This window comes from Pleurodeles waltl, chromosome 6 (genome assembly GCF_031143425.1).
Source record: "Pleurodeles waltl isolate 20211129_DDA chromosome 6, aPleWal1.hap1.20221129, whole genome shotgun sequence".
Lineage (NCBI taxonomy): Eukaryota > Metazoa > Chordata > Amphibia > Caudata > Salamandridae > Pleurodeles > Pleurodeles waltl.
Window position 1 is genome coordinate 64639946 of NC_090445.1, and position 20980 is coordinate 64660925.

The 20980-nt window shown below is 47.9% G+C and overlaps 1 protein-coding gene across 1 annotated transcript in view; it reads left to right on the forward strand.

The window, feature by feature from the left end:
- The window catches only part of LOC138301857 (butyrophilin subfamily 2 member A1-like), a 69331-nt gene that overhangs the window by 13665 nt on the left and 34686 nt on the right, over positions 1-20980 (forward strand). The window contains exon 2 of the mRNA XM_069242350.1: positions 2042-2115. Within this exon, the coding sequence (XP_069098451.1) occupies positions 2043-2115 (73 nt within the window). The 5' untranslated portion in view covers position 2042. The remainder of the gene's footprint in view (positions 1-2041; positions 2116-20980) is intronic.

The window sequence follows — 20980 nt, forward strand, 5'->3', positions numbered from 1 at the left end:
CAAAACAGCACAACCCATAGGGAGAACCCTGTCGACATATATGGCTCCTTCCAGCCGCATGCCCAGCAAGGAGAAATCCTCCAGATGAATAGGTAAGAGTTGAAAAACTGCCTTAAAATCACAATTAGCCAATTCCAATCCCCTGCCACCCCCTCGGATGAGCCATCTAGCATCATCGACTGAGGCATACCCACTCGTGTATCTTTTGGCGCGGTGAAATCATTCACTGACCCCGTGTCCAGCCAAGACCAATGATGTATGAGAAAAAATCTCCTTTGGTCTTTTAGGCACCACATCCACAGGTGAAATCTTCACATCCTCCAAAAGGCCACTCGTAAAAGGGGCCCGATATTCTGCCTTCTGACACTTCTTTACTCAATTTGGCAATTGCCCCTTCTGGCAGTTCCCTGGTGGACTGCAAATTGTATGCCTATCAATGCACTTGCTGCCCCAATCCAATCTTCACGCTATGTCCGTATCCGGGTACAGTCGCAACCAAGGCAGCAACTTTGCCAATCCCCCAGGAGCGCCTTGGGCTTCTCTGCTGCTGATAGATCGACATTGTTGTGCCAGGCTGGCCAGAGCGCAAAACCCCCAAAATGCATCTGCGCTTTGAAGATAATATCCATATATTTAAACATTGCAATAGCCCTTTCAGGGTATTTCTCGCAATAAATGCTTGCTTAAATAAAAAATGATGTCCAGTTATCCATGGTTTTTGGGAACCTTTGGCCTATGCGCCATTTCCCCCTCCTCTTCAGAACCTTCCTTCGCCTGTATATATCTATGGGGAAGATTGAATACATTCACATAGTAGTGCTACTGACCATCTCTTGATCTGCCTCTCCCGCCCTAGTGCCTCCTCCCTGTCCTTACACACTTGAGCCCACCTGTCCTCATTTGGCCACCAACCAAGATGCTTCAATATCTAATGTCGCCCAATCTGTGGCGGCTGCCAGCTGTGTCCTGCACCCCGAATGCCCCCCACCACTTGTCCCAGCCTGCTCCCCCAAAGCACCTCTGCGGTGTCCCCTACAAACCTGCCTCCTGTCCCTGGCTGTCCACTGGTTTGGCCTTGCCTCCGTACCTTTTGGCTCCCAGAGACCTGCCCTTGCCCCTCTCCTCCTGCTTGCCCCTGCCAGCAGACAGGTTCAGTGTCTGGTCCCCTTCTCCTGGGCTCTCTGGCCCTGCCCCCTCCCATCTGCAAAAGGACACTGTCACAGGAGGGGTGCCCAAGGGGCCCTCTTGTGTCCTACAAAGGCCTATGTGTTTGGGGCCCCACACTACAGTCCCACCATATCCTCTATCTTGGTCCCCCAACCTGCCTCAGCTGCTGTGAGACTCATGGGGATTGGGGTTTGTTGGACGCTCCGCGTCCCCACCCCCTTGCTGCCTTCCTTCTCCCCTTCCCTACCTACGGCGATTGGCAGGTGGCAACCGCCACCACTGCCACACTGTGTACCGCGGTGCGCGTAGGCTGCACCAATCCCCCACCCAGGCCTGGTCGAGAATACCAGGCCTGGGTAAATCTCCCCTGCCGGCTGCACTGTGAACGTGGAGAGCGTCACGGACAGCCTTCACGATGTGGCCTGAAGCCATGACGCTACCTATTCCCTACCTCACCCAACCAACTTCCTAGCAGCATGATCGGCTGGTGCAGAGGAGACCGATTCCTTTCCCCACCTAACTATATATCCCTCCTGTAAGCCCAACCCTGCTTGTCCCCCTCACCAATCCTCCGCATCACTCTTCCTGTTCCCGAAGGATCCCATGGAGGGACTAGACTGCTTCTCTGCTCTCCACAAGGCCCTTCATTGGAAGGCACCCTCCCCTTTCTTTCAACAGAGAAACATTCCAAAGTGTGGGATCACTGTCTAAGCAAAGGTCTAACACTCATTGCTTAAGACCTGAGAGAAGGTGCCATTTCCAAACCTACCTTAATCAAGTACACTATTAATGCTGACCATGTTCGGAGTGAACAGGGGCTCACAAGTTATACAGTTTTTATACACAATAACGCTTGCCCTTGCTTCTCTTGCAGGATGGCGGTGATCCATTCCACGGTGGTGTTTGTGTTCGCGCTCCTTCTTGTGAGTCATGGAGGGCAAACTTCAGGTAGAAGTCCTTTCTGTATGTCTCTTTTGCAATGGGTGGCTGTAATTTATGTGTGAGACAGAAGTGCAAAGGTGGGTGAGGCTACAATCTGCCTTAACTTAGAAGATAACTGAGACTTTCTGTAGGAAAGTACCATCTTTCTTGGCATGTTACCCCCAATTTTACATGTATGTAGTATGTTTTTGCCTGTCTCACTGGGATCCTGCTAACAGAGTAACCTGCATCGCCATGGAGAATTCTGTTTACAACGGCATGTGGTGTGAAGTCTGGCATTGATGTTCCGTTGCGCAGTCCAAGGCCTGTGATGCGGAGTTCAGCGACAATGTCAAGGCTGCTATCAATGAGAGACGTGAAGGCTTACATTGAACCTGCATCGTGCAGTCAAAGAGAAAAGTTAGTTCTGAGGCTGTTGGTTCTGAGGTTATTCCTGGGCTGCAAGAGGATTCAGAGACCTTGTGATAGGAAGATCCATGCAGAAGAGCCGATTCATCAGTTCTGCTCAGGTCTGTGCCGAGCAGCAGAGGAGATGTGTTGGTTCTACTGGTTTCACAGATGAGCTGGCAGAGCACCTCAGGCCCACTTCCAAGGGTCCAGGACTAGGGTGGCGCCACTTTGCAGGGTAGACTCACAGATGACGGAGCCAGGTTGCAGAAGCAAGGTTGGTTGGAAACCTATTGTGTTCCTAAGGCTTCAGATCAGGAGGTCTGCCAACTAGCCCATGGAGACACTCTGGGGTTCTGGGTTCAAGAGGTGCAGGCTCAGTCCTTCTCACCCAGGCAAAAGAGCAACAGGCAGTAGATCAGCACAGCAGGGCAGCAGTTACTTCAAAGCAGCAGTCCAGTAGAGTGGTAGTCATTTCAGCAGCACAGCAGTTATTTTTCTTGGCAGAGTATCTATAGGTCCAGAAGTGTACTGAAGAGTTGGTTTCTGAGGTCCAGTATGTATACCCACTTTTGCCTTTCAATGGGGAGAGGCTTCTAGAGGTTCCCTCTTGAAATGCTCAGGTGCCCTGCCGTCCCTGCCGTGACTCCAGGCTAACTATGGAGGGTTATGCGTGCCTTTGTGTGGAGGCAGGACACAGCCTAATCAAGTGTAATTAGGGCTGTGCCCTGCGCCTCCCTGCCATCCTGCCAGTGATGGCCTATCTTGGCATACCTAAGCTCTCTAATGTGTGTGGCTGTCTAGGAGGAATACATGAAACAGTATGTCAGCTACACCCAGTCATGTGACTCAGAGACAGGTTGCAGGTGCCAAATGGCTAAGGCAGGAAAATGCCAACTTCCTAAAAGTGGTATTTTCTAAATTTTAATTTTAAAATTTGACTTCACCATATGTTAGGATTTTTCATTACAATTCCAAAGACACCAAACAGGATGATAGTTACCTGCTCCTATTTGGACATTACAGCTTATTAAATAGAATAAGGTAGTTTCAGCGCTATTTGAAAGATAAGCCTTGAACTACTGAAAAAACTGTTTCAGAGTTTTTCACTACCAGGACATGTATACCTTAAAATTACATATCACACTTTTTATGTACACTGCATCCTGCCCTCTGGGCTTTCCAGCATCTGCCCAAGGGGTGACCTGTATGTATTAAAAAGGAAGGTTGGGCCTGGCAAAAGGTATTTTTTGTTAGACTGAAATGAACAGTTACATACTGCACACGGGCTGCAGTGGCAGGCCTGAGACTGTCGCGTGGGCTCTCATTATCCTAAATGAGACTACTGGATTTCTAGGCAGCAGGATCGATCACGATGTGGGGGACTGAGTCTGACCCACGTGTAAGGAACTCTGTCACCCTAAATGCCTCATTTCTCCCACAGGGAAGAGATAATTGGGCAGCCGAGCGCATGACATCTTTGGAACCTCTCAGGGAAGTCGTGGTCACTCAGATCCAAACCTACTCTCTCATTTACAGTATGATCTCATATACAAATGACAAAGGCAGTATAAGTTTTATATAATGTTTTAATAAAACGACTGCATTTTAGATAATAAGGCGTGAGCCGCAATAACCAGAACCATACAACACAATAGGATTGAAATAGTCACCAGGAGAGTAAAACATAAGAACAACGCTATCATTGTGTCTAATAGTTTCTACACTCCCTCTGCTAGTTCTTTTTCGAGCACAGCATGTTAAGCTTCTAACTTGCCTTTCTGAATCACTGGGGAGACATCAGCCCTCATACCTGAGCAAAGGCCTGTGATCTTGATTCAGCATCTGCAACGAGGCAGTCAGCGTCTAGTTGTGGTTCCCTGGTCGGAATCTCCCTCTTGCGTGTATTGGGACAAGGAAGTGTTTTTATAACTAACATGTCACAGTGATCACAAAATGTCCCTACGCAGGAATGCCAAAGACTAAACTCCTACCACGTCTATCGGCAATGTACCAGACTGTATCCTTGACTGAAGCACAGAGTGAACAAGAATGTGTTATGGAGAACTCCAGCGCTGAAGTAGGCTAAACAGTGTGATATGAATATAAAACAAGACTGTAGAACTGGCTATTTAAAAAATAACAGTACGAAGCCTAATAAAAAGCATTTAGAGCAAAGTGCACAGAGGCTCTAAGCTTGCAAGCAAATGAATAAAACACATCCAGGGCAAAGTGCACAAAGGCCTAAAGCCTGAAGCTAATGCGCAAAGGATACGTAAAACTAACAACACTACAAGACATGTTCAAAGGGCTACTTAAGTCAGTGGCACAATCAGGGCTGCAGGCCCACTAGCAGCATTCAATTTACAGGCTCTGGGCACCTGTAGGGCCACTTTAATAGGGACATACAAAAAAGTACTGTGCCAATTTGGTAAGAGCCAATCCTACCATGTTTTAAGGAGAGAGCACAAGCACTTCAGCACTGTTTAACAGTAGTAAAGTGCACAGAGTCCTAAGACCAACAAAAACAAATTCAGCAAAAATAGAAGGATAAAGGCTAAAAGTCTGGAGATGACCCTGCAGAAAAGGCCAAGTCCAACATGGGGCCATACCACAAGATCACACATTTCAGGCAGAACAGCATTGGTGTGGGTGGGAACATTGGGGGCATGACTGCACAGATGTGCAGAAGAAAGAGACATAGAAGAAACGTTCTTGTACTTCGTTGTATACCGGAAACATAAATAACACAGCCACTGTCTATGTAGAGCTACATGTTGTCTGCCAAATGTAGAAAATGAAGTCCTTTTAGTGCAACCACCCATTCCATTGGTAAAATACACACCGTGGCATCATACAAAGATGATGCTCAACCATTTCAGTCTGACATTCTTTAACTGAGAAGATAGGGATCCTGGTTCCTTTAACCGGTTGAATCCTGCTTGCATGGTGATCTGAGGTCCTCTGGAAGGTCTGAACCACGAGTGCAAATTGTTTGGTGTTGAAGGAGCATTGAAGAAACTACAGCGTAGTGAGTAGTATTCTGTATAGGCTTTCATACAACCTCCCAAATCTCTCAAAAACACAAAAAGCCTCTCATTCTTAAAGGGATTTTAGTGAATTCGTACAGTCCTAGTAAAGATTCACACTCAAGATAAATTTCCCATATTTGACTGGACTCTTGTCCACCAAGGTGGCCTGCTTCTTCAGGGGGGCTCCTCATCACCCTGGATAAGATTGTTTTAATCCAGGATAGGCTCCTAAATATGAGCTCTCTGTAGGAGCCTTACTGGACTTTCATTTTCTAGCAAACAGGTTTTGTCCATATATTTACTTCTTTTTGATATATCACCATGATTTAACATTAATCACAGGGCCTTTGCAAATAGTTAAAAATTAGTTACTGTTAGACAATGTATTTTATTAAAGTTTCTCTGGCAGTTGTAGTGTTGGGGCAAAAAAATGTCTTTATTGATTAAAGTGTTTCATCGAACATTAAAAAAAAAACCTTGAATGAGCCTAGGGCTCTTTTGTTTTGTAAAATCAATACAAAACAATTTGCTGTTTCTTAGTTCCATAAGTGCCTCCCTAACACAGTTTATTAAACAGCCACAATGAGAAAGGTGGCACTGGTTCAGTAAAGTCATTTCCCCTACCAGTTCCTAATTTGTAACTAAAAATGTGCCGGTTCCCAAAGCCCTCCTCTTAAATACGCAGCTGCTACAATTAAATGTGCAAAACACGGAATACCGAGGCAGCGTAATCCTGAAGCCATCATGGGCCTCTGTAGTCTATTTACAGCCCCTCCCTGCCCTTCAGCTCACTCCTACAGCTTTCTGCTCTCTCCCTTTATGACGCTTTTTTGTTTTTCTCTTCCTCTGTCTTTCCCAAATGCTTGAGACAGAAAATTAAGCGCCGGCCCGCAAAAATAAGTGCAACAACAAGCACAAATTAAGCACTGTCTACACCAGTGGTTCTTAATCTTTAGGCTTCTGTGGACTCCTTCTGAATCATTACTGGAATCCAGGGGACACCCACTGAGTCATTATTGAATGACTGTGGTAGTGTGGTCGAGCAGTAGGCTTATCAGAGGGTAGTGTTAAGCATTTGTTGTACACACACAGGCAATAAATGGGGAACACACACTCAAAGACAATTCCAGGCCAATAGGTTTTTATATATAAAAATATATTTTCTTAGTTTATTTTAAGAACCACAGGTTCAAGATTTGCAAACAATACTTTAAATGAAAGGTATTTCACTTAGGAACTTTAGGAACTTTGAATTAGTAAAATAGCATATACAGTTTTCACATAAATGACATATAGCTATTTTAAAACTAGACAGTGCAATTTTCAACAGTTCCTGGGGAGGTAAGTGTTTGTTAGTTTTGTAGGTAAGTAAACCACCTACGGGGTTCAAGTTTGGGTCCAAGGTAGCCCACCGTTGGGGGTTCAGGGCAACCCCAAAGTTACCACACCAGCAGCTCAGGGCCGGTCAGGTGCAGAGGTCAAATCGGTGCCCAAAACGCATAGGCTTCAATGGAGAAGGGGGTACCCCGGTTCCAGTCTGCCAGCAGGTAAGTACCCGCGTCCTCGGAGGGCAGACCAGGGGGGATTTTGTAGGGCACCGGGGGGGACACAAGTCCACACAAAAACTACACCCTCAGCGGCACGGGGGCGGCCGGGTGCAGTATCCTAGGGGTACCTAACAAAAAGGAATACCTGATAGAGATTTCTAGCTGCAGATTCCTTACGTTTGAATTCCCTGGCTTCAGCTTCGAATCTGGAATTTTTTGCTGAGTAGTATCCTGTGCATGCCATCAGGTGGTGTCGTTTGGATCCGCGTGTATCGTTTGACTCCGTGTACATCGTCAGAGTCATTGGAGCCATCTGTGATGTCACGGTCACCTATAAAGGCACCCCCCTGGCACCCGGGTTAAGCGCAGGTCCGGGATCGAGCTACCGTCTGCCTTTTTTTTTTGGCAGGCCTTTTTTCTACCTTTTTTTCAAGTCTTTTGAAGTTTGTACAGGAAGACATTGAAGAAGATGGGATTTAAGCCGTGTCGCGGCTGCCATTGGGCCATGTCTATGAGTAACCCCCGAAAGCTTTGAGAGAGCGCTCTCTGACGCTTATGGCGGCCCGGCAATCAACTTCGGTTTCCACGACTCCTAGGTCCCGGTGAAGGAGGAGGTCGCGGAACCGCTCCAGGAGCCCTAAGTCCTCTTCTTCTCACTCGAGGTCATCCGGGCAATTGGGGAAGAGGCATAAGAAGAAGAAGAAGTCCAAGTGGAATTCGACTTTGCCATGCCCATCAGCATCTCGGGAATGTTGACGTTCCAGGCACAGTTCAGCAGAACTGATGCCTGGGCCGACTCCGAGATTCTCCACTTTTCAGGAGCTGGAGTGACCTCCCCTCAACTCAAAGAGTTTCATAATGCCATGGGCCTCGTATTTGAGCTGGCTGCCCCTGCTGGAGTGCCTTCGGGTCCCGCGGGGTCCCATCAGGTTTGACGCCGATGGCTTCGGCCTCACTAGCCTTGTGGACTCCAGCATCCGATACCGGAACAGGGGAAATGCCGAATTCACACAGTCGACCTCCTCTGGCATCGCTCCAGACGTCGACACTCCCCCCTCCACTGGCACCCACCGGTGGAGCGAGCCCCATCCTTATCCCAGATGATCCAGACACGGAACAACATTGTACAACGCCGATTCCGGCTTCGATGGCGCCGACAGGGGCCAGATCACTACCTGAGGCTTTTTTGGAACAGCCAGGTACAGTAGAGGAATGAGAGGGGTCCTATTACACTTTAGAGTATGGATTGAAGCATATGGACTGGTATGAGGAACTAGGGGAAGCCAGTGGACTGGATACTTCTCCAGATACTGGCATGCTCTCACATCCTACTGTAGCTACGGAGGAGGGAGCTTCATATGCTATGGTGGTTCATTAGCCAGCTGAGGTCCTGGACCTAGATATGTCTATGGTGCCAGTCAGGACGAACCTCCTGACTGAGGTGCTTTAGCCGGGGGTTTCCACATCGGAGCCAATGTTACCTTTCAATGAAGCACTCACTGATGTCCTACTGGGGACGTGGTCCAAACCCAGCACAGGACTCCTGTTAATACGACCATCGGCCGCCACCATAGACCAGCTCCAAATGATCCTAGTTTCCTTGTCCAACACCCCAACCCGGAAAGCTTGGTAGTCCAGGTCTCTACTTCCCATGGTGCCTTCCCGTCCACTCCCCCAGATATGGAATCCCAGAGGCTGCGCCAGCTTGGAAAGAAAATGTTTTCTTCCTCCAGCCTGGCATTGAGGTCCGTAAACACCTCATGCCTATTGGGCCATTTTTCCCATACTTGATGGGATACGGTGGCACACGTGCTGCCCCAGGTCCTGGAGGGCATGCAGGACACTCTCACTCACACTGTAAAAGATGGGACAGATGCAGCCAAATTTACGATACGGTGTGGTTTGGACATGACCGACTCGCTAGGTAGGCCGATTTCATTGACAGTTGCCCTTCGACACCATGCCTGGCTCCGTACGTCTGGCTTTTCAGGGGCTGTCCAGGCAAACCTTATGGACATGCCCTTCAATGGCTCATGCCTATTTGGAGAAAAGGCAGACTCAGCACTTGAGAGGTTCAATGACCCTCACGCTACAGTCAGATCTTTGGGCATCTTGGCACCTGCTCGCCAGCATCCTGCCTTTCTAGGCTTCGGAAGGCGTGTGGTACCACACCACCCACAAGTCACCCACCGTCCTCCATCATCTCAACATCTAGTGTGAGGACGTGGTCATGGTACCTTTAGACCCAGAGGGTCAAGCCAGAGGTCGGCCACCACCCAGCCCCCCTCTTCCACAGCACCCAAGTCCTCCTAGTATGATTCTGCAAGACCATGCTCATCCAGTTGGAGGGAGGATTCAATTTCTTCTCCCTCACTGGTGGTCCATAGCAATGGACAAATTTGTCTTGCAGATCATACAGAAGGGCTGTCCCCTCCCCTTCCAGTCTTTCCCTCCCTCTATGCCTCCATTAAAGAACGGCTGATGGAGGATCATTTAATCTTGCTCCGCGAGGAAGTTATTGCTCTCTTGGCCAAGGGAGCCATAGAAAGGGTCCCGATGTCAAAAGTAGGCAGTGGATGTTGTTCCTGCTACTTTCTGATTCCAAAAAAGAACAAGGGTCTTCGCCCTATCTTGGATTTAAGGGACGTCAATCTCTTCCTCAAAAAGGAGAAATTCAAGATACTCACTCTTGCTCAGGTCTTGTCTGCCCTAGACCAAGAAGATTGGTTGGTAGAGTTGAATATGCAGGATGCTTATTTTCATATCCACATCCTGCCTGCCCTCAGGCGCCACTTGCAGTTCAAGGTGGGCCACGAGCACTTTCAGTTTACCGTGCTTCCAATTCGGTATCACCAGTGCCCCTAGGGTGTTCATCAAAGTGATAGTGGTAGTAGCAGCTCATCTGCGCAGTTTAGGGGTTTCAGTTTTCCCCTACCTCAACAACTGGCTGTTGAAGGCTTCTACGCCCCAGGCTCTCATAAGCCACCTTTAGACGACGGCGAACCCCCTGTATTCGCTGGGGTTCACTATAAAGGTGCCGAAGTCACACCTGACTCTCTCTCAGAAGCTCCCTTTCATCTGAGCTGTTCTGGACACAGTGCAGTTTCAGGCTTATCCTCCCGAGCAGCAAGTCCAAGATATTCAGGTAATGATACCGATGTTTCGGCCTGTATCCTGGATTTTGGTGAGACAGACTCTGAGGCTGTTGGGACTCATGGCCTCCTGCGTCCTGTTAGTCAAACATGCCAAATGGCAAATGAGTGCTTTGCAGTGGGACCTGAAGTTCTAGTGGGCGCAGCATCAGGGGAATCTTACCCACATGGTTTAAATCTCAGAGGGAACTGCAAAACACCTGCAGTGATGGTTAGTGAACTACGATTGGGTCAGAGGCAGACTCCTCTCCCTTTCCCAACCAGATATCACATTAGTGACAGATGCATCACTTCTGGGATGGGGAGGCCATCTGGGAGAGGCAGAGATCAAGGGCCTCTGGTCTCTGGTGGAATCAGGATTCCATATCAACTTATCGGAGCTCCGGGTGATCCAACTGCCATTGAAAGCATTTCTTCCTATTGTGAAAGGGAAGACAGTGCAGGTGTTCTGCAATAAGCAGGGCGGTGTTGGGTCATAGACCCTTTGTTTAGAGGCCCTGCGTCTCTGGACATGGCTGGAACAGCATAGCATAACCCTGGTGGTTCAACACCAGGCAGGTTCTCCGAACGCCAAGGCGAACGAACTCTACAGTCAGTGTCTAGTGGATCATGAACGGTATCTCCACCTGGAGGTGGTGCAAGGACTCTTTCAGCAGTAGGGGGAGCCTTGGTTAGATCTGCTCACCTCCGCAGAGAACACACAAGGTCAGCAGTATTGCACGCTGGAGTTTCCAAGGCAGCAGTTACTCTGCGACACTTTTCATCATGAGTGGAATTCAGGCGTCCTGTACGTCTTTCCACCCATACCACTTCTGTCCAGAGTTCTCAAGAAGATCAAGAATGACCGGGCCCAAGTAATCCTTGTGGCTCCGGATTGGGCAGGGAGAGTTTGGTATTCCGAGCTTCCAAAAATGAGCATCAATCCTCCAATCAGGTTGCCCCTTCGGAAGGATCTTCTGTTGCAGCAGCAGAGGAAGGTTCTCCACCCAAACCTGTCAACTCTGCACCTACATGCGTGGAGATTGAGCGGCAACAGTTGATGGCTTTTCACCTTTTTCCCAAAGTCTGTAAAGTATTTTGGAAGCCAGGTACCCCTCCACTTAAACAATATACGCCTGCCATTGGAAACGCTTTGTATATTATTGTACAGAAAGGTCTATTGATCCTCTTTCTGATATCCTTCTCTTTACTCTATACCATGCCCAACAAGGGTCTGCCTTGGGTACTCTCAAGGGCTATCTTTGTGCCTTATCAGCATTTCTTTGGCTACCTGATCAGCTTTTCAAATCTCCCATTGTACATAGGTTCCTCAAAAGGCTTGTACATATGTTTCCTCCTACGCCCTTTGTTATGCCCCAATGGGATTTAAATCTGGTCCTCACATTTCTAATGTGTGCTCCTTTTGAGCCCTTACACAACTGTCCCTTCTGGCTACTCAACATCAAAACAGCCTTCTTAGTATAACATGTACCAGGAGGGTGAGTCAGATGCAAGCTCTTTCATCCAAGCCACCGTATCTCCCATATTCCCAGACAATGTGGTTCTTAGAACACGTACCTCTTTCCTTCCTAAGGTGGTGACTACATTCCTTCTTGGTCAGAATATCACCATGCCCACATTCCTTGCTATACCACATCCATCTAAGGAAGAGAAATGACTCCACCAGCTGCACCCAAAAATAGCATTGTCATTCTACCTTGACCGCACAAAAGAGTTATGGGTGGATGACCAACTGTTTGTGTAGTGCGTTTGAGCAAAGAATGGTCGGGCAGTGCAGAAGTGAACCATTTCACACTTGGTTGTTCTCTTCATCAAGATCTGTTTTGCATTGGCCAAGAAGCAGCCTCGTGAGGGCTTGAGGGCTCATTCTACCATTCAAAGCTGCTACCACTGTGCTAGCTCTGGGTTTTCCAGTCCTAGATATTTATCAGGAAGCAGCATGGGCATCCTTGCACACGTTCGCAAAACATTACTGCATGGACAATCAGGTACTGAGAGATAGACAGTTTGCCTATTCGGTCCTACATGACTTTTTAGTGGAAGTAGAGGTATCCACAGCCCTCCGCCAGGAGGTTATGGCTTGGGTATCTATTCAAAGGTAAGGAATCTGCACCTAGAAGTCTCTATCAGATGAACAAGTTACTTACCTTTGGTAACGCATTATCTGGTAGAGGCTCTATCTAGCTACAAATTTCTTATACCCACCTGTGCCTCCCCACTCTGCGGATATATCTAGTAGGGTTAGGGTGTATCCTTTTTAAGGCTCTAGTTTTACACAGACGAACTGTTGGTTCTATCATGGTTCCTGGGTGAAAGAACTGCTGTACTGTACTGTACGCACGCCGGGGTGGTGCCTTTATAGGCAACCTTGATGTTACAGACCGCTCCAATGACGCTGACGATGCCATGTAGAGCTGAACGGCGCATGCGGATCCGTACAACGCCAACCGATGGCACGTGCAGAGTATTGCTCAGCAAAAAATTCCAGATTCGAAACTGATGCCAGGGAATTCAAAGGTAAGGAATCTGCAGCTAGATAGAGTCTCTATCAGTTAGTGCGTTACCGAAGGTAAGTAACTTGTTCGTTGAGGCCTGGCAAAAGGTTTATTTTGCCATGTCAAAATAGCAGTTTAAACCTGCACCTACAAGCTGCAATGGCAGCCCTGAGATTTGTTTGAAAGGGATATGTAAGTGGGTGGCACAATCAGAGCTGCAGACCCACTAGTAGCATTTGTTTACAGGCTCTGAGTACAGGCAGTACCACTTTACTACGGAATTACAAGTACATTAAATGTGCCAATTGGGTACAAAACAATGTTACCATGTTTAGAGTTGCGAGTAAAAGAGTAAAACGAGCACCCTGAGGCTCTGACAGGTTTATCAGTAGCTCAAAAACAAAGAAGCATAAAAACTAAGAGTGCATCACCACAACAAAATACCACATAACCAATATGCACAAAATTCTTGTCAAACATTATTACCATCGGAACCTGCTTTCATAATACAGTGCTAAAACGTGTGTGTACAAAACATACACCCTGATTGCACCAATCCCGGAGGAGCATGTGAGCTGTGGCCTTATTGGCTACGAAAGTTAAGGGCCCTGTTGCTGCAGCACAACTATTGGTGAACCTGGCTGCATTCTAGTTTGTTGGCATGAATTGATAAAATCAGCTGCCAGTGAGAATGACCCCTTCAGGTTCAGGTGTGTATGGTGCTGTGCAGCCTACCTTCACTATCTCAAGGATCTCTTCAGAGAAGAGTCAATGCCATGGCCCTTCCCAGCATGAGGGGAGAAAGGAAAACACTAGTGCCTGTGTCTTGCAGAAAGTGTGGAAGAGCATTGTGGAGAGGAGAGGAAAGAGGTGAAAAATGACCAGAAAGTGGAGAACCAGGAATAACAGTGAATGGGAGAGAAGGGCAGAGGGAAAACAGGTGAGGAAGTAGGAAAGTTATTTACTGTCTCACCTGGCTGTTGCCCTTGATAACGCGTCCCAATCTAGATAATTTATTCACTCTGGGACTCGTTTTAGTCCGATTAATCTTTTGACCCTGATTGAAGACACCTTAAGACGAGATAACTAATCAGCATGTCAATCAATAGGTCAATAACCTCATCAATATTCACAATAGTAAATCAATCAAATTAATCAATGGCATAAGAATTAAAACACCACATGATCTTTCAGTCATGAATAACCACACGAAATTTAGTAAGATTTATGATATTTATTCCCTATTGGTTACACTCTATTAGCAAGTTTATTAGTCGCAATACCAGAAAACACATCAACAATGTCACAATATGTCAACTCGAATAAGCTTTCATCAAAGCAAAGATCATAAACATTAGAACAAATCACGACGTCAACATGGAATAATCTTAGCAGAGTATCATTAGCGCATTATTCAACAAAGCACAGAATCAGTCATTTGTCTACTTGTGTCCGTTTAGTGAACCACCTATCTAACCTCAAATTAGTGTTTGTTAGTTTTGTAGGGAAGTAAACCACCTACGGGGTTCAAGTTTGAGTCCAAGGTAGCCCACCGTTGGGGGTTCAGGGCAACCCCAAAGTTACCACACCAGCAGCTCAGGGCCGGTCAGGTGCAGAGGTCAAAGTCGTGCCCAAAACGCATAGGCTTCAATGGAGAAGGGGGTGCCCCGGTTCCAGTCTGCCAGCAGGTAAGTACCCGCGTCCTCGGAGGGCAGACCAGGGGGGTTTTGTAGGGCACCGGGGGGGACACAAGTCCACACAAAAAGTACACCCTCAGCGGCACGGGGGCGGCCGGGTGCAGTGTGCAAACAAGCGTCGGGTTCGCAATAGGATTCAATGGGAGACCAAGGGGTCTCTTCAGCGATGCAGGCAGGCATCGGGGGTGCTCCTCGGGGTAGCCACCACCTGGGCAAGGGAGAGGGCCACCTGGAGGTTGCTCCTGCACTGGAGGTTGGATCCTTCAGGTCCTGGGGGCTGCGGGTGCAGAGTCTTTACCAGGCGTCAGGTCTTGGAAGAAGGCAGTCGCGGTCAGGGGGAGCCTTGGGATTCCCTCTGCAGGCGTCGCTATGGGGGCTCAGGGGGGTCAACTCTGGCTACTCACGGTCTCGTAGTCGCCGGGGAGTCCTCCCTGTGGTGTTTGTTCTCCACAAGTTGAGCCTGGGGCGTCGGGTGCAGAGTGCAAAGTCTCACGCTTCCGGCGGGAAACGTGTGTTGTTTCAAAATGCTTCTTTGTTGCAAAGTTGCAGTCTTTGTGGAACAGAGCCGCTATACTCGGGAGTTCTTGGTCCTTCTAGATGGAGGGTAGTCCTCTGAGGCTTCAGAGGTTGCTGGACCCTGGGAAAGCGTCGCTGGAGCAGTGTCTTTAGAAGTGGAGAGACAGGCCGGTAGAGCTGGGGCCAAAGCAGTTGGTGTCTCCGTCTTCTCTGCAGGTTTTCAGTTCAGCAGGCCTCTTCTTCTTAGGTTGCAGGAATCTGAGTTCCTAGGTTCTGGGGAGCCCCTAAATACTGAATTTAGGGGTGTGTTTTAGGTCTGGGGGGTTAGTAGCCAATGGCTACTAGCCCTGAGGGTGGCTACACCCTCTTTGTGCCTCCTCCCTGAGGGGAGGGGGGCACATCCCTAATCCTATTGGGGGAATCCTCCATCTGCAAGATGGAGGATTTCTAAAAGTCAGAGTCACCTCAGCTCAGGACACCTTAGGGGCTGTCCTGACTGGCCAGTGACTCCTCCTTGTTTTTCTCATTATCTCCTCTGGCCTTGCCGCCAAAAGTGGGGCCGTGGCCAGAGGGGGCGGGCAACTCCACTAGCTGGAGTGCCTTGGGGTGCTGTAACAAAGGGGGTGAGTCTTTGAGGCTCACCGCCAGGTGTTACTGTTCCTGCAGGGGGAGGTGATAAGCATCTCCACCCAGTACAGGCTTTGTTACTAGCCACAGAGTGACAAAGGCACTCTCCTCATGTGGCCAGCAACATGTCTGGAGTGTGGCAGGCTGCTAAAACCAGTCAGCCTACATGGATAGTCGGTTAAGGTTTCAGGGGGCACCTCTAAGGTTCCCTCTGGGGTGTATGTTACAATAAAATGTACACTGGCATCAGTGTGCATTTATTGTGCTGAGAAGTTTGATACCAAACTTTACAGTTTTCAGTGTAGCCATTATGGTGCTGTGGAGTTCGTGCATGACAGACTCCCAGACCATATACTCTTATGGCTACCCTGCACTTACAATGTCTAAGGTTTTGCTTAGACACTGTAGGGGCATAGTGCTCATGCACTTATGTCCTCACCTATGGTATAGTGCACCCTGCCTTAGGGCTGTAAGGCCTGCTAGAGGGGTGACTTATCTATACTTCATAGGCAGTGTGAGGTTGGCATGGCACTCTGAGGGGAGTGCCATGTCGACTTAGTTGTTTTATCCCCACTAGCACACACAAGCTGGCAAGCAGTGTGTCTATGCTGAGTGAGGGGTCCCCAGGGTGGCATAAGACATGCTGCAGCCCTTAGGGACCTTCCATGGCATCAGGGCCCTTGGTACCAGGGGTACCAGTTACAAGGGACTTACCTGGATGCCAGGGTGTGCCAATTGTGGAAACAAAAGTACAGGTTAGGGAAAGAACACTGGTGCTGGGGCCAGGTTAGCAGGCCTCAGCACACTTTCAAATCATAACTTGGCATCAGCAAAGGCAAAAAGTCAGGGGGTAACCATGCCTAGGAGGCATTTCCTTACAACTGGGTTTCCTGTATTTTTCTTATTACACTAAAAGTGCACAATATTTCATCATTCACTATTAGTATAATAGACATGATGTACAATTAGATGGGATATGACCTTCCCTGGCAGCTATGGTAAGTAAAAAATGTTTTTTAAATGTATGTTGTTGCGTGCTTGTGGGTTAGTGTGTGTTGAAATGAGAGGGAGAGTGTGTGTAATGGGTGTTGAAGTGTAAATGAGTGTGTATGTGTAAGCATGTGAGTTTGAGTGAAACTGAAGTTCATAGAGTGTGTGATGTCACTTCCACTATTCCTGACATTTTGGTGAACTGACGTTCATGGTGCTTGCCAAAGGAATTTTAAAGGTGTGTGCAGCTTTTGGCTGGAAATGTAGTAAGATTTGTCAACATATCTAAAGGAAAGCAATAGAACATGAGAACACTATAACAAACGAAAACTGAAATGACAGCACGATTGGAACATAGCTGAGCATAAAACAGCTATATCAGAACAGTTACTGCATGTCAGAACATTTTCACATTGCGGTAATGTAATGCAGCTGTTGGAAATTGGGTTACTGGTTATGTGGGGTGAACCTTACTCAAGCAACAACCACAATCTTTGTCAGGTTGAAAAACAAGCAAACCCCGAAATAACCTGTGCTTAACCATTGGGGGGCATGTTTATACTTGTTTTGCGCAGAATTCGCGTCATTTTTTGTTTACGCAAATTCAGTGCAAAACTAACTCCATATTTATACTTTGACGCTAGATGCGTGTAGCGCCAAATTTATGGAGATAAAGCTATTTTTTGGACATGGAAACCTACTTTGCGTCAATGAGGTACAAAGTAGGCGTTCCCATGCAAAAAATGATTCTATGGCCTTAGTGCCATATTTATCCCCCCCATGTTAAAATCACGCACGGGAGGAAGGAGGGGTAAAAAATGGTGCAAAGCTTGCTTTGCACCATTTTTTAACACCTGGGTCAGGGCAGGCATCAGGGGACCTGTGGGCTTACTTCCATGGTGGAACACTATGGAACAAGCCCACAGGTGCCCTCCCAGGCCACAGGGACAACCTCACCCACACCAGAGGGACAGCGGAGGATGGGGGAACCGCATCCCAGGTAAGTATAGGTAAGTACAGGTAAGTATTTTTTTTTAAAGTGCCATTGGGGGCCCTGAAATGGGCCCCCCTACATGGCACTGGGTGCAATGACCATGCCCAGGGGACCCTGGTCCCCTGTGCTGGCCATTGGGGTGGTGGGCATGACTCCTGTCTTTTCTAAGACAGGAGTCATGTGGCATGGGTGGTTTGCATCAGAAAATGACTCTAGGCAGGTTAGAGTCATTTTTTTTACTCTAATCTGCCTAATGTCATTTTTTAGTGCAAAACCCCCTTCTTCCATACCACCAATACCACCCGACTAACGTAATTTTGTTTTTTACGCTAATCTACCCTTTTCACTGCCTTGCACCATTCCATAAATATGGTGCCCGGCTGGTGCACAGAAATGGTGCAAGCCGGTGCTAAACTTTTTGGTGCAAAACTGCATTAGTGCAGTTTTGCACCAAAAAGTATAAATCAGGGCCTTGGTAACTTGATCCAAATGCAGGCAGGCTTAACTTAGAGGCAATGCGTAAAGTATTTATGAAACACTTCAAATGGTAGCAAAGGTAAAACATCACACAAGAAAAAATTCTGAATCAATTTAGAAAAATAGAATAAAATTGAATACATTATTTGAGACAGCAAAAATCCAATCATTAGAACCAGAGATATGCAATTTTAAAGACTGGTTATCTGTTCGCACTAGAACGGGACAAAGTCACAAGTTCAGGCCAGTAACGATGAAGCGTGAGTTGGTTACAGGGACCTAGTTAGGCCTACTGAACAAGAGTACTTTAAAACCAAGTTGCGGAGCTTCGCGAGATCAAGCAATGAAGGATGCGTTGTGTAGCTGAGGCAATTCGAGACCCTTGTGTGGAGGTGCATCATTCAGGATAGTTCCAGGTAGCTGCAAGGCTGCAATGTGAGGTCTTATGTCATCACTGAGGATGCCATCCATGAAGGGCTTGTGATGAGAAGTGCTGCATCAAAGATGCGTTGCACACTAGCTTGTTCCTAAGAGGTTGCAGGCTTTCGATGTGAAGGCCTGAGTCGAGGATGCATCGTGCAAAGGCTGTCCTGAGGAGGATGTGGGCTGCGATGCAAAGTTCTGTGTTGGGAATGTGTCCCACAGTGGCTCTGATGAGGAATTTTGTGATCTAATGTGTTGCACTGCAGCTCCGATGCAGAGTTCTGGGAGGCAATATATCTGTTATACCCACAGGGTCACAGCTGGACTGGCATAGGACTTTCAGGTCCACATCCAAGGGTCCAGGCCTGGGATGGACCCACTAGGGGGACAAGACTCACAGCAGAGTCCAGATGCTGGGTTCAAGGTGGTTAAAGCATATTCTGTCCCTGAGGCTTCTAATCAGGAAGCCAGTCAACTGGCCCTTGGAGTCACACTGGTGATCCTTGGATTAGGATGCAGGTCCCATTTTTTTCTTGGACACGAGGGCAGCAGGCAGCAAGTCAGCACAGTGGCAGTCCTTCTTACTGAGCAGCACAACAGTCCTTAATCTCCCACAAGTCCACAGGTGTATTAGGAGTTGGGTCTAATGGTCCAATATTTATACCTAGTGCCAGCATTGAAGTTGAAGAAGGTCCTGAAGGTATCCACCCCATAGGTGTGTGGAAATTCCTGCCTCTCTGCTCTGGACCCAGCTTGTCTGGGGTCACAAAAGACTAATGTCAAACCTTTTGTGAGTGCGCCCAGGCACACTCACAAAGCTCCTCCCCCTCATCAAGCCAGAAGTGGCCTATCCTGCCAACACCTTTGCCCTTTGTCTCACTGTCTGGCAGCAGTAAACATAGACCAACTGCCAGCTATGTCTGGTCATGTGACCCAGGATACAGGTACCACAGGGTTAGGACAAGAAAATGTCAACTTTTTTAAAGTGTTATTTTCAGAATTGTGACTTAAGGATATTGCCATTAAAGAGGACTTTTAATTACAATTCTTTAGATACCAAACATGAACTGTCTACCTGCTTCCAATTTAAAGTTATCACTTATTACATGTAATCAGTTATCCCAATGTTATCTTATGGGGAAGAAAGGCCTCACAGTAGTGAAAAACAATTTAAGAGTTTTTTACTACCAAGATATTTACAACTTTAAAGTACATGCCCAACTTTTTAAAAACCCTGCATCCTGCCCTATATGTGATTTAGGGCCTATCCTAGGGGTAACTAACAAAAAGGAATACCTGATAGAGATTTCTAGCTGCAGATTCCTTACGTTTGAATTCCCTGGCTTCAGCTTCTAATCTGGAATTTTTTGCTGAGTAGTATCCTGTGCATGCCATCAGGTGGTGTCGTTTGGATCCGCGTGTATCGTTCGGCTCCGTGTGCATCGTCAGAGTCATTGGAGCCATCTGTGATGTCACGGTCACCTATAAAGGCACCCCCGTTAAGCGCAGGTCTGGGATCGAGCTACCGTCTGCCTTTTTTTTTTGGCAGGCCTTTTTTCTACCTTTTTTTCAAGTCTTTTGAAGTTTGTGCAGGAAGACATTGAGGAAGATGGGATTTAAGCCGTGTCGCACCTGCCATTGGGCCATGTCTGTGAGTGACCCCCGAAAGCTTTGAGAGAGCGGTCTCTGATGCCCGGCAATCAACTTCGGTTTCCGTGACTCCTAGGAGGTCACAGTCCCGATGAAGGAGGAGGTCGCGGAACCGCTCCAGGAGCCATAAGTCCTCTTCTTCTCACTCGAAGTCATCCGGGCAATTGGGGAAGAGGCATAAGAAGAAGAAGAAGTCCAAGTGGAATTCGACTTTGCCATGCCCATCAGCATCTCGGGAATGTTGACGTTCCAGGCACAGTTCAGCAGAACTGATGCCTGGGCCAACTCCGAGATTCTCCCCTTTTCAGGAGCTGGAGTGACCTCCCCTCCACTCAAAGAGTTTCATAATGCCATGGGCCTCGTATTTGAGCTGGCTGCCCCCGCTGGAGTGCCTTCGGGGCCCGCGGGGTCCCATCAGGTTTGACGCCGATGGCTTCAGCCTCACTACCCTTGTGGACCCCAGCATCCGATACCGGAACAGGGGAAATGCTGAATTTAAACAGTCGACCTCCTCCGGCATCGCTCCAGACGTCGACGCTCCCCCCTCCACTGGCACCCACTGGTGGAGCGAGCCCCATCCTTATCCCAGGTGATCCAGACAAGGAACAACATTGTACAACGCCGATTCCGGCTTCGATGGCGCCGACAGGGGCCAGATCACTACCTGAGGCTTTTTTGGAACAGCCAGGTACAGTAGAGGAATGAGAGGGGTCCTATTACACTTTAGAGTATGGATTGAAGCATATGGACTGGTATGAGGAACTAGGGGAAGCCAGTGGACTGGATACTTCTCCAGATACTGGCATGCTCTCACATCCTACTGTGGCTACGGAGGAGGGTGCTTCATATGCTATGGTGGTTCATTAGCCAGCTGAGGTCCTGGA